At 36.9% G+C, this 14195-nt stretch overlaps 1 protein-coding gene across 2 annotated transcripts in view; it reads left to right on the plus strand.

Annotated features, from left to right (window-relative positions):
* INTS7 (integrator complex subunit 7) overlaps positions 1-14195 on the plus strand; it is a 99323-nt gene that overhangs the window by 55328 nt on the left and 29800 nt on the right. For both annotated transcript variants that reach the window (XM_024247761.3, XM_002809488.6), the window contains 4 exons: positions 1303-1400; positions 3939-4178; positions 5736-5873; positions 7085-7291. In XM_024247761.3, coding sequence (XP_024103529.1) covers positions 1303-1400; positions 3939-4178; positions 5736-5873; positions 7085-7291 — 683 coding nt within the window. The remainder of the gene's footprint in view (positions 1-1302; positions 1401-3938; positions 4179-5735; positions 5874-7084; positions 7292-14195) is intronic.

Below are 14195 nucleotides of genomic sequence, written 5' to 3' on the forward strand. Positions count from 1 at the left end.
GAGATGAAGACCTTGGGAGTGGAATTGAAAGGTTTTATGGAGCATTGCCCATTTCCTTCCACTGCTTACCTTTGCATATATGGTGTTGGTGGTTAGAGATTGCTTAGGACTCTACCCCTTTTGTATAAGGTGGTATGTTCACTTATACAAAAACCTAGAAAATTTACTTAGGTTCTCCAGGGACTTAAATAGCAAATAGTTTCACCTAGAGGCAAGTGAATTCACAGACCAATGTGAATTAAATTTTCACAGAATTTACTCTAGGTATATGTGGCATCAAACTGACTTGCACAATCAAGGAGGACATGCAAGGAAAATAATGCACATATTTTGTTGTCTACCTAACATCTTTTGACTTGTGTTCAAGAACAAGAAATGCATTTTGGATATTCCATCTGTTTCAGTGCTGATTTTGATCTTTATTAAGGATTACAAGCTCAGTGGTTCCTCTTATCCCCCCTAGCCTTCAGCACTGCTTGTTCCTAGTACCTGTTTTTTTCTAGCAACCTGACCTTCACTAGCCTTTACTCTGTTTGCCAAGCTCCTGCACTCAGGAAACATTTCTTAAAGTTGAAAGTTGATTCTGATTTGGATAATTAAGCCTGTTTTATATTGGCATCGCAAAGAGTATTTTCTCCCATGTAACATAGAAAACTGCTGTGTGTTCTCAACACTGAAATATATTAACCTAAAGGTAACTAATATATTCAGAACTTTCTAAAACCTTCAGAGAAATTTTAACCGTATGGTAGTGAAAAGATGTTGTAGTGCTGCTATTTCGTGAGACATCTAAGAGGTTCATTCTTTATGGTCAGACTTAAAACATTAATAAGGTTATGTGGAGACCTTATTATTTCCTAAAAGTGGTTCAGCTTTCATTAGAAGCTGAAAACTGTTACATCTTAGGTAAAAATGGACCTGCATAATTTATTTCTGATTAGGGAGATTAACACATACTGCATAGTTTGCTGTTCTTAGTATTTTCCTTAGCTAAGCTGGTGACACTATTTCAGTTTTGCTTTATTTATAGCTTTGTGGCTTTAGCTCTTGATTTAATGTGTGTATTTTTATAAATACTTCAATAAAGTGGTAGAAATAAAGTCTGAAGATAGACTTTACATTCTAGAAGTAATGCCACATGTACTTTTTCAAGGAAGGTTAGGTTCATCCATTTAATAATTCCCTGTATCTTAAACTCCTTAATGTTTTTTCTAAGAGAGTGTGTGTGTATGCATATATATGTGTGTGTGTGTTTGTACACACATCACTTGACCATCATAAAGTTTACTGTTTTTCTTCTAGATCTTTTGGCACTGGAACAAGATGCTGTCTTTGGCCTGGAATCCCTACTGGTACTTTGTAGTCAAGATGATAGTCCAGGTGCTCAGGCCACTTTAAAGGTGAAAACTTTTATTTATTAAGTTGTAATAGATATATATGATGGTCTTAGGCAATAGAAAGCAAAGTTAAGCAGACATAGCTCCTGTACTCTTAGAAGTTTTAATCTAAGTGATTAAATCTAACTGATAAAACCACAAAACAACTGATGAAATGACTGCAGCCAACTCATAAATGTTTATTAATTTAACATAAGCGTTCATTAATTTCCCAATGGTATAAGCCCTAGTTTATAAGCCAAGGGAAGAATATTTTAAGGAATTTTCACCTTCACTTAGTTACAGAAATCATCTTAAAGATATGCAAGATTTTTTAAATGTGAAATGAGGCCAGGCACAGTGGCTCATGCCTATAATCCCAGCATTTTGAGGAGGTCAAGGTGGAAGGATTGCATGAGCCTAGGAGTTCAAGACTAGCCTGGGCAGCATACTGAGACCCCATCTCTAGAAAAATTTTGCTGGACATGATGGGGCATACCTATAGTCCTAGCTACTCATGAGGCTGAAGTGAGAGGATCACTTGAGGCCGAAAGGTTGAGGCTGCAGTGAGCCATGATTGCACCACTGTTCTCTACCCTATGTGAAAGAATGAGACCCTGTCTCAAAAAAAATAAATAAATAAAATGTGAAATGAAACTACTCTTTTTGGAGTGAAACATGAAATATAATTTGTGATGGTGCAAAATTAATAAGGAAAAGCATAGTTAATAGAAGTAAGAAACTGTTAGATAAATGTTGGCATTAGCCTGTCAAAGGTATGGTTTCAAGGAAGTCATGGCTCATTTTAGCATGTTAAGGAAAGTTGTGATATGGTCATAGTAATGAACAATAAAGATAGTAATATCATTAAGTGAAAGCTAATAAGAAGTAGAGAAGGGAAGTAGACAACATGTGTTTGGCAACACATTCTGAAGGGGATCCTCAGAATCCTCTTGGAACCACAGTACATTTAAAACTTTTTTTAAAAGCAAATCTTTTTTCCAACAATTGTGGGTGTCAGTAAAATGCTGGATTCAGCACAGTAGGACATACATAGATGGCCAAGAACGGTTCCTGTAATAGAGGAGCTTCCCATCTAGAATAGGCTACGGATGTTTATATAAGGGACTATAATACCAAGCGGAACACAATACATTCTCTGATATTTCACAAAAAAAGTGCAGTCCTAATGAGAGGTCAGAGTCGGGAGTGATTAACTTTAACCAAGGGTATTAGGGAAGACTTTAAATAAATGTCATATGAGTTGAGTTGTGAAAGATGGAATCGCATTACAGTAATGAGGAAACATTGAGCCCAATGACCACTGTTATAAAAGACTTGAAAGTAAGAATGTACCTGTTGTGGTGGAAGAATGGTGACTGGCCCACTGTGACTGGGTGAAATAATTTGAGATTTGGAAAAGTAGTTCAATCATAGAGGATATCAAATAACATGGTATTATGGCTTTGATTCTATAGGCAATGAGGAGATAATATAATTTTAAAGTAATGGTAACCTTTATCGTAATTATTATTGTTATTTGAATGTCTATTATGTGCCAAACTTTGTTGAAGACTTATATATACATTTCTTTCAGTCCTTCAATAACCCTATAATGAAATGTGTTCTCCTCTTATACGCATCAGAAACTTAAGGCTGAGAGAGAGAAGTACCTTGTTCAAAGCCACCTAGCTAATAAGGGGCAAGCTGAGCTTCAGCACTTGCATTTATCGGACTCTAAAGTTATGTGTGTGCCTAACACCCCACTGATGGCTACATGGCTGCATTATGAAGGATGGATTGAAGGGCCCATCTTTTCAAGAAATTGGAATTAGGAAGAGATTTATGATGTGGTAGAGAGAATGGAAAAGTGCTAACAGTGGATATTGGAGATTTGACAAAAGAATGTGTTAGCTATGTAGAAGTGGGAATATTTCTAGGTTTCTAGTTTTTTGGCTGGATATTAGTGATGCCTTTAACAAGGCCTTGGTAAGAGAAATTCTGTAGCCAAATTGGTTTTTAGATTTCAGTTGAGAAATAAGAGAAAATTGGGAACCTCTTTCCCACTTCAGTGTACTTAGAGTCATCTAAGCCATCTTTTTAAAACTGTGAAACCTCAGTAGCCTCAACACACACACACACATATGTTAATTCAGGAATCTATATTTTTATTTTCATTCTGGGAGATGCTGGCATAGTTTACAAGCCACACTTCAGAAGCAGTTCCTGAAAAGTAATGATAGTACAGTGATGGTGACATTTGGCCTATATTTGCCTCTTCAGCATTATTCCTTATGATTTCCATCTTTCTTAAAAGTATTTTAATAGTCTTAGATTGAAATGAGTGGTTGATGTGCAGTCCTAATTTGTTATTTTAAACGTAGTGCACTTCACAAACCCTAATGTGGGATTCAGTACCTCGTGTTTCTTATGAAGAAAAATGCTATGCCTACAAGAAACCTCACCCTTGATTTTCCCCAGTAGCCTGTACAAAGCTCTTTTCTTTAAAGCTTCATCTGTATCTTCAAAATGTAACTAGTTCATTTTCTTTTTGGCGTGCAGATTGCTCTAAACTGTATGGTGAAGTTGGCCAAGGGCAGGCCCCATCTTAGCCAGTCAGTGGTTGAGACCTTGTTGACTCAGTTGCACAGTGCTCAAGACGCTGCCCGGATTTTGATGTGCCATTGCCTGGCAGCCATTGCCATGCAACTGCCAGTGCTGGGTGATGGGATGCTTGGTGACCTCATGGAGCTGTACAAGGTGATTGGACGATCAGCCACAGACAAGCAACAAGAACTTCTGGTAAAAAGCCCATTTTGAATCTCCTTTGAATGACTAGGATCTGGTCTAGTGGGAATTACTTTTAAGTCAACATTACTGTTTGACTTTACTTGAAAAACAGAACAAACAGTAGGTTAAATTCATTACCTAAGACCAAAGAGTGTGCTGATGTCAAAATAGAATTGGCTCTATGAGCTTTTTACTTTTTTCACTTTTGATTTAGAAAGCCATGTTTTGTTCACCGCTAAAACTGCTTTCTTCCTAAACCCTGTCAAATCAGCTTAGTATAGCCAAAGCCTTCAATCTCATGTTTTTCTTTTATTGCAAAGGACAAAATGAAAATGAAACTTTTATCTTTCTTCTACAGAGTAAATAATGAACTAAACCCTGTTTTGTACTTTAGAAAATAGAAGTTAAAAATCTAATGATAATAATGACCATAAATTAGCCCAAATTTATGTTTTCCATTCCAGGACCTCTTTAGCTGTTTAGGATCCAGTTTAGGCTTCTGTAGACCCTTGGGGTTGGGAAAGGTACATGCTTAGAAAGAAACAGAAGCCGTGGAAGCTATAAAATGTTTAGTTGAAAAGTTCTGCAGGACTGAAAGTAGGCTACATTCTAAATAATTGTAAATTAAATGAAAGTTGTAAGGTCGCCATTCCATATTGTTCTGTTCATCTTAATTTAGAATGTGGGAAAAAATATAATGAAATGACTTATTCAAGCCTGTTTTATATTTAATCCTCCAGAGGGAATTGTGTAAAAGATTGACCCCATCCCATCATTTGCTGCCAGAAAAGGTTACCTTGGTGACCAAATGTATGGATCTTTATATGAATCAGCTTTGAAATATTAAGAGGCAGTTAGCTAAGTTTATTTTTTATTGAAGTGGCATTTTGAACTAAGGGTCCTGATATCTTTTTTGTGAGTACTGCTTTAAGATAGTCTTAAATTATGAAACATAATATTCAAAAAATCTAAGGAATAATACAGTGAAAACTCTTGCATTCATTATCTAGCTTAGGAAAAAGGTATTAACAGTTTAGTTGAAGCCCCCTGTTTACCTTGCTGATAGCATCTCCTCCCTTCTCTCAGGTAACCACTATCCTGAATTTGGTATTTATCATTCTCATGCCTGTTATTCTTTTACTACCAAAGTGTGTATCCCTAAGTAATATGCAGTATTTTGCATATTTTTAATTTTATGTAAACTTTATCATACTACTTGTGATCTTTTGCATTTTGCATATTTTTGCCTATTTTGCTTGTCATCTATGTTGGTAAGTCTGTCTCTAGTTTATCCATTTTATTTATGTATCTCATTGTTTGATTATGTTATATAATTTATTCATATTATGGGTATTGCTTCTACTTATTTGCTGTTATAAAGAGTGCCCTGAGTGAATGGAATAAATTACTTAATGACTTCAAAATAAAAATTTAAATAAATGTCATTGGAAAACAAATTTTGTTCTTTTGCAGTGGGCTCTAATTAGTTTTCCTCCCTTTGGGGTAGGTTATCAATGACACTGAATAAAATTAAATGATTTTCTTGGTTTTCTTCTTGCCCAATGTTAGGTGAGTTTGGCTACTGTGATTTTTGTTGCAAGTCAGAAAGCATTGTCTGTGGAAAGTAAGGCAGTAATTAAGCAGCAGCTTGAAAGTGTCTCCAATGGATGGACTGTATACCGTATTGCCAGACAGGCTTCCAGAATGGTATGTGTTACCCTTCTGAGTGAACTGGGTTGCTGGAAATGTCAGGTCATGTATCTTCAATTGTATGATTATTAGTTGTAGTCAAAACTAAAATAAAGGTGGAAGTACCTTTTAGTCATGGGTTCTGAAGATGAGGAAGGAAAGGACCTGATTTTTAACTTTTATCATAAAAGAATGGCATCTATGTTGTTGGCATTAGTAATGAGGAAGTTAAAATGTGGGCCCTTTCTGGCTGTAGGTTGTTAGTGCCACTTTCATTTTGCTCTGTATTGTTATAACCAAGGCCACCTACCACCCGCTGTTTCTATCTTCCTCTCTCAGTATACCACATCTTTGTTCCTGTCCCCAACCTTGTCATTCTTAAGTAGAAATGGGAAAGCTTTAGTATGCTGTACTCTTGTCAGCCATATGGAAAGCCTAACAAGTTTTATTAATTTTGTTTGAGAGGAAATAGAAACCTTGGTTAGTACAGAAATCCTGGCCAGGTGGGGTGGCTCATGCATGTAATCCCAGTACTTTGTGAGAGGCCAAGGTGGGCAAATCTCTTGAGGCCAGAAGTTTGAGACCAGCCTGGCTGACATAGCAAAAGCCTGTCTCTACTAAAAATAAATTAAAAAAAAAAAATCCTTGGGGATAAGTCCAGAGACCAAAGTTTGAGGAAGCATTACTCTAGGTGATTGAAGTGCATGTTCTTAATTTTATGTTGCTTCTCAAATGGGGGAGAAGCACACACTCTTGGCAGGACAATTCTTCATTATACTGTTCTGTCCCAAGCATTGCAGGACATTGAGTATCCCTGGCCCCAGGCATTAAATGGTATTCACATTTCTCCCTACAACTATGCCTTCTCCCCTGGGGTTTCTCTCACCCACTAAATAGTTCATCTAGAATAACATAAAAAAGTATTTATACTTCCTGTATTTTGGGCTAAAGTTCTAGACTTGGTTTATAGTTAATTCCATTTATTTTCTCTTTCGGAGCTGTTTTAGTAAAGAATTTCAAGCATTATGTTACATAAAAGCAACTCAGCTTATTTTCTCTGAGGAAATATTTAGACAGAGTCTCAGAGAATTACATAATAATGAGGAATGATTGTTCAGACTTATCCAAGGTTTAGGTTTCTCTTTTAGCTGCTGCATCAACTCTTTCAAATGTAAGAATCTCACCATGTGCTCCTTCTATTCTTTTTTCTTTTCTTTTTTTGTTTTTAGGGTAATCATGACATGGCCAAAGAGCTTTATCAGAGTTTGCTGACTCAGGTTGCCTCAGAACACTTCTACTTCTGGCTAAATAGTTTGAAGGAGTTTTCACATGCAGAACAGTGTCTCACTGGGTTGCAAGAGGAAAATTATAGTTCAGCACTTTCTTGCATTGCTGAATCTTTAAAATTCTATCACAAAGGGATTGCTTCTTTAACAGTAAGTCCTCTTAATTCACCTTTGGTGGTGATGATTTGTGTGAGAGTTCTCTCCCTTCTCTTTTTGGATTGTCCTATTTCAGCTAACTTGAGAAACCTGCTGATGTGAAATAGGTCATAGAAATAAACCCTTAACCTTTTCCCCCTTTTAACCTTCTTAGATTGATAAAAGTTTATCACTTTCTTGTTATAAAGAACTGGGTACCACATGTGAAGAGGATTGCTGAATCCATGCAGAATGGGTAAGTGGTGTGTAGCTAGGATCCTCCCTCTACAGACTTACTAGTAAGACTCCAGCCTGTGTGCATCAGTACCACCATCAAACATAAACCCCTGACCTCATCTCATACCTGGCAGCTACTGACTAAGTAACTAGAGTTTCTTGCTTTATAGATAAAGAGAAATTATCAAAGATTCTAGTGTCCCACTTTTTATCTCTCTGTGGTATCCTCCTACTCCACATTAACCATTAGCTAGCTACAATTTCTATTATCTCTGCCAAGAAAATGAAACGGTTGCAAAGAGATCCTTATGTTTCCTTGAAATTAGTTATATTCCTAAGTAGGAACTTATTCCCTAAAATCAGCATTTTTTTGGATTAATGCAAGGGCTTTTTCCCTTTAAAAGTAAAGAAGTTATATAATCAACATTAAACATTTTAAAAATACTGTCACATGACTTTAAAAATTGTATATATTGAGACGGGACCATAAAACTTTTGGTACCTGTTTACGTACATTTATAACATATCTAAAATATTTTGAATGGTGGGCTATCTCAAAAGAAATGTTTCAAAGTAGAAAAAACAGGTGTCACTAAAGAGAATATTCAGACTACTGTGAGGCACATATATTTTGAAGTATTTTTTATATATATATATATTCTGGGAAGAGATTGTTGTTTCCTATATTAGGCTAATAAATGCCTCAGAAAATTAAAAAATATAATTACTGGTTCAGATCAATAGAACTATTTCATTTTCTAGTTTATGTGGAGCAGAAAATTGTTAATTATTTAGTACCATTAAGTGGTAAGAACTTTGAACAGACAGGCTTACAAAACAGTGTGAGGCAGATGGAATTAATTTTATGAAAAATTCTGTTGAATATTTCATACTTGTTTAATGATTTGTGTGGTATGTGTATTTAATGAGGCTTGACAATAATTAAGGATTGAATTCTGATACAGGAAGAAAGCACTTGATTGACAGAGAGGAGACCTTGTCTTAGTCTTGGTTCTGCCATTAACACAGTGTGACTTTGGGTGGGTCATTGGGCCTCAGATATTCTCCTTTTGAAATGGAGTTATTTTATTGAACAGATCATAAACACTTGGTATGTGTCAAACACTGTTTTTAGGGTTAAGAAAAACAGGAAATAATTCTTCACTTGAGTGTAGTCTACAGGGGAAGGTAGTATGATCCTCAGAGTTGTTGGAAACTTCCCACAACTCTGATTGTACTGTATACTCTCAGGGTTTTTTTGAGGACTTTTTTTATTTTTATTTTTTAACCTGTTCATTTGGTAAGTGTGGATTTGACAATTGCTTTCTATCTTTTTAACTGAGTAAATATGAGCATGGGCTGCCACTTTTAACTTACTGATGTGAATGATCCATACCTAAGATTGTACAGCTTTGAGGATCATGCTTTTTATCTGCTTCAGCCACACTAAACAGGAGAAGTTCAAAATTCTTTGTTTATGGAGACCCGATAGCAAAGTTAGGTGTTTAATTTCTTAATACAATGATTAATGATAGAGTTGTCTTATTTCTTAGGAATAAAAATTATAAAAAGTGTTTATATTAGCTTTCTGTGCTGTGTAACAAATTACTACAAGTTTAGTGGCTTAAAACAATACCTATTTGTTATTTCACAGTTTCTGTGGGTCAGAAGTTGAGGCATAGGCCAGGCGTGGGGGCTCATGCCTGTAATCCCAGTACTCTGGGCGACCAAGATGAGAGGATCACTTGAGCCCAGGAGTTTGAGACCAGCCTGTGCAATGTTGGAAAACCCCGTCTCTACAAAAAAAAATTTAAAAATTAGCCGGGCGTGGTGGCATGCGCCTGTGGTCCCAGCTACTCAGGAGGCTGAAGTGGGAGAATCACCTGAGCCTGGGAAGAGGAGGTTGCAGTGAGCTGAGATTGTGCCACTGCACTCCAGCCTGAGACTCTGTCTCAAAAAAAAAAAAAAAAAAAGTAGCAGTAGTAGTCCAGGCATGGCTTAGCGGGGTCCTCTGCTCATGGTATCACAAAATTGCAATCAAGGTGTCTGTGAGGGCCAGTCTCAGATATCTGAGGCTCAAGGAAGCTCAGGGTCCTGTTCTAAGATCATGAATTTGTTGCAGAATGTATTTCCTTGCACCTGAAAAACTTGTGGAAACTGGTTCTTCCAGACCAGCAAGAGAATCTCTCACCCTCTTTTAATGGCCTCAACTGATTAGATCCAGTTCGCTCAGAATGATCTCCCTTTCTACTAATATAAAGTCAATTCATTAGGGACCTAAACTACATCCTCAAAATCTCATCACTTTTGCCATATTCCATTAGTTAGAAGCAAGTTTTGGGTGCTATCCACCTTCAAAAGAAGATGTTGTAGGTTTAGTATTCCTTAATGTAAAATGCTTGGAACCAGGAGTGTTTTGTATTTTGAGGTTTCTTTGGATTTTGGAATATTTGCATTATGCCAGTTGAGCCTCCCTAATTCAAAATTTGAAATGCTCCAATGAACATTTCCTTTGAACATCATGTCAGTTTCAGATTTTGGAGCAATTCAGAATTTGGATCATTTCAGATTTTAGGTTTTCAAACTAGTGATATTCAGCCTGCCCAAGGTGTGGATACCAGGGAACTTGAAACAGAGGAACCAACTTAGCGTTCTTCCTACAATAGTTTTTTTTTAATCATTTAATTTTTGTTATTAAGTATTGAATAGGCATAATATCTACACATGTATTATGTAGGGCATAAAAAAATACAACAAATATCCAAACATCCAGTTAGAAAATAGGACATTACCATTGCCTTTTAAAATTCTTATATGCTTGTGAATAATACCCTGGGTCACATAGCAAGACACTGTCTCCTAAAAAAAAAAAAAAAAAAGTAAAATTCTTATGTGCACCTCCACATTTGTATACTGTTTCCTTTCCACAAAGGTAACAGTACTTTGCATCTTGTGTTTACTGTTCCATTGCCTTTCTTTATAAATTTTTCTTTTTTTTTTTTTGAGACTGAGTTTCACTGTTGTCACCAGGCTGGAGTGCAGTGGCACGATCTTGGCTCACTGCAACCTCCACCTCCCAGGTTCAAGTGATTCTCCTGCCTCACCCTCCCAAGTAGCTGGGATTACAGGTGCTCTCCACCATGCCTGGCTAATTTTTGTATTTTTAGTAGAGACAGGGTTTCACCATGTTCGCCAGACTGGTCTCGAACTCCTGACCTAAGGTGATCCACCCACCTTGGCCTTCCAAAGTGCTGGCATTACAGGCGTGAGCCCAATGCCCGGCCTTTCTTTATAATTTCAACATGCTTTTTTGTAACTCTAAACAAAGTTCTGTTTTATGTTGCTTGTTTTTGAATTTTATGTAAAAAGGAGTCATATTTTTCTTTGACTTGCTTTGATCATCTAAATTATTTCCTAAGAGATTCATCTGTTTTGTTGCAGGAAGCTGTAGGTCAATTTCCCTGCCATATAGTCTTGCATCATAAGAATGTACATCAATTTATTTTCCCACTCTAGTGTTGATAAGCATTTTGATTTTTCCAGTTTCTTGCTGTTACCAACATACTGCTCTGAACATTCTTGTACATATCTTTTGAGGCACTTACTGCAAAGGTTTCTCTAGGACAGTGGTTCTCAACCAGGGATGGTTTTATCCTCCAGGGGATATTTGGCAGTATCTGGAGCCTTTTTTGGTTATCACCACTTGCCCAGTTGTTACTGGTATTTAGTGCAGAGGGAATGCACAGGAGAGCCCTCCTCAACAAAGAATTTATTCAGTTCAGAATGTCAGTAGTACTCAGGTAGAAAAAAACCCTTCTCTAGGGCAGTGCACCTCACTCGGAGCTGTGTATCTGCCCCTTGCTCCAATTTGGAAGTGTGTGTGGATGTTTCTTTTTGTCACAGTGATGGAGAGTTGGGAAGCATTGCTACTGGCAGTAATGGTCAGTGGCTAAATACCTGATCTCCTCAATGCTAAGAATACTCCTGTTCCTGTTCCTGCACTCCTGTTCCTGTTTACTCCTGTTTGCTGTAAGATATACCTGGGAGTGGAATTGCACAGGTTATGTGCATCTTTAAATTGACTAGCTAATACCAGTTTTTCCCCAGTGGCTTTACAAATTTAAAGTCCTCCCAGCAGTGTATAAGAGTTCCTATTGCCATACATTTTTCTCTTTGTCTGGTAGGTTCTAAAGCTTATGATTGACTTTTCCCAGATTACTAATACAATTAGACATTTGTTTCATATGTTTGACCATTTGTGTTTTATTTTCTGTGAAGTTCCTTTTGAAGATTTTTGCTCATTTTCCTACTAGTTTTTATGTCTTTTTCTTACTGGTTTATAAGAGTACTTTATATGTTCTGGATACTAATCTTTTGTTATATGAAATGCAGATATTATCAGATTTGTGGCTTTTTTCCTGCTTTTTATGTTCTGATGAATAGCAGTTTTTAGTTTTAATGTAGTCTGAGATACCCATCTTTTTTTTTATGGTGTGTGTTTTGTTTGTGTTGAGATTTTTCTCTACTCCATGCCCATTCCAGTTACTACCTTCACCTTTCTCCCAAGAAGTAGTGACTATTTTGATTTCTAAAACTATGGCTTAGTTTTGCCTTGTTTTCTAACATTATTTAACACATGCAGTATTATTCCTTTGATTCTAGCTTTTTTTAGCTCAGCACTGTCTGTATGATTCAATTCATGTTTTCTGTTGTATATAGCAATTGTTCATTTATTTTTATTGCTGCAGGGTATTCCATTGGATGACTATTATACAGTCTGTTTAGCATTTCATTGTTGAGGAATATTTGGGCTATTTCCACTTTGGGCTGTTAAGAATAAGTCAGTTATGAACATTCTTATACATGACTTTTGATATAGGTGTACTTTTCTTCTAGGTGGTAGTGCCTCATCATAGGACATGCTTAGGTTCAGCTTTAGTAGGTAACTGCTAACCAATTGCCCTTGTTGGTTTCCAGTTTAACCAGTACTGTGTGCAAATGCCTTTTGGGTTTTGTAGTACTTTCTGAATGTATGGCTTGATGACTGATCAGTTTTGGAATATTTGGCCATTATCTCTCTCCTTTTTTTTTTTTTTTTTTTTTTTTTTGAGACAAGGGTTTCAATCTGTTGCCCAGGCTGGAGTACAGCAGCGTGATCATAGCTCACTACAGCCTCAAACTCTACCACTACACCCGGCTAATTTTTTTTTTTATTTTTGGTAGAGATGGGGGTCTTGCTTTTTTGCCCAGGCTGGTCTTGAACTCCTGACCTCAAGCCAGCCTCCCATCTCATGCTGGGATTACAGGCATGAACCACTGTACCTGGCTGTTACTTCTTTAGATATTGCTTCTGTCCCTTTTTCTTTCATTTAGGACTCCAGTTCCACCTGCATTAATCCTTTTTACCAAGTCTAATATATCTCTTACATTCGCTTCTCCATTTTCCATCTTTTTATCTCTCTGCATTTCCCTCTAGATGTTTTCTCCTGTCCTATGTCCTATGTTCTAGTTCATTAATATTTTCACTGTTTAATCTGCTGTTAAACCCATTCATTACATTCTTAATTTCATTTATTAATATAAGTAGTGGCAAAAATCATACTTTTGCACTAACCTAATATATGTTTTTAGTCCCAGAATTTCCATTTGGTTATTTTATATTTTCCACTTTTCAACTAGGTTTCTCCATCTTGTCATTTAATTTTTAACATGTTAATCATAGTTATTTTAAAGTTCATATCTGATAGCTCTGCTATCTGGATCTGTTGTCGTTTGTGTTTTTTACTTTTCTTCCCCTCTTGGTTTGGGGAGTTTCGTCATTTTTGTATGTTTGGTTATTTTATTTTTTCCCAACATGCCAGCACTGTCTTTCCAGCTCTGTCGCCCAGGCTAGAGTGCAGTGGCGCAATCTTGGCTCACTGCAACCTCCGCCTCCCGGGTTCAAGCGATTCTCCTGCCTCAGCCTCCCTAGTAGCTGGGATTTACAGGTGTGCGCCACCATGCCCTGCTAATTTTTTTGTATCTTTGGTAGAGACAGGGTTTCACCATGTTGGCCAGGCTAGTCTCGAACTGTTGACCTTGTGATCTGCCTGCCTCGGCCTCCCAAAGTGCTGGAATTACAGGTGAGAGCCACCGCTCCCAGCCGCTTGGTTATTTTTTAATTGAATTTTGGACAGTGTGTTTGAAAAATGGTAGGTATTACATTATAAGAGCCATAAATTATTTTTCCTTTCTTTTGACAGGCGCTTAGTGTACAGTTAGATCACCTTAATTCAGCCAAGGATTGAACTGATTCAAAGCTAGGCTTCAGTTCTTGTGAGGGCCAGCATATTTTTGGGTTCTCCTGATTCCTAGGGTGTAGTTCTTTGAGGTTACAGCAGAAAGCCTGAATGAAGTATTTTCCACAGTCCTTTCTAGTTTTATGAGACCGCTGAAAGCTCTGCTCAGCTTTTCAGTAGCAGTTTTCAAATTAGCTTATGTCAGGGCTACCTTTTTGGGTTTCCCTTCTTTTCATGATTTTGGCTGCACAGGTCCTTATAACCTTAGTAGTTCTTCATTGCTTTCACATAGATACTTTTAATATTTTGTTCCATTTTCCCAGTTGGTCTTAGTAGGAGGGCTGGTTTAATCTAGTTTCTCCTAGCTTTACGCTTGGCTTATTCTTTTAAAAACTGACCTTATG

Source organism: Pongo abelii, chromosome 1 (genome assembly GCF_028885655.2).
Source record: "Pongo abelii isolate AG06213 chromosome 1, NHGRI_mPonAbe1-v2.0_pri, whole genome shotgun sequence".
In the NCBI taxonomy this organism is placed as follows: Eukaryota; Metazoa; Chordata; class Mammalia; order Primates; family Hominidae; genus Pongo; species Pongo abelii.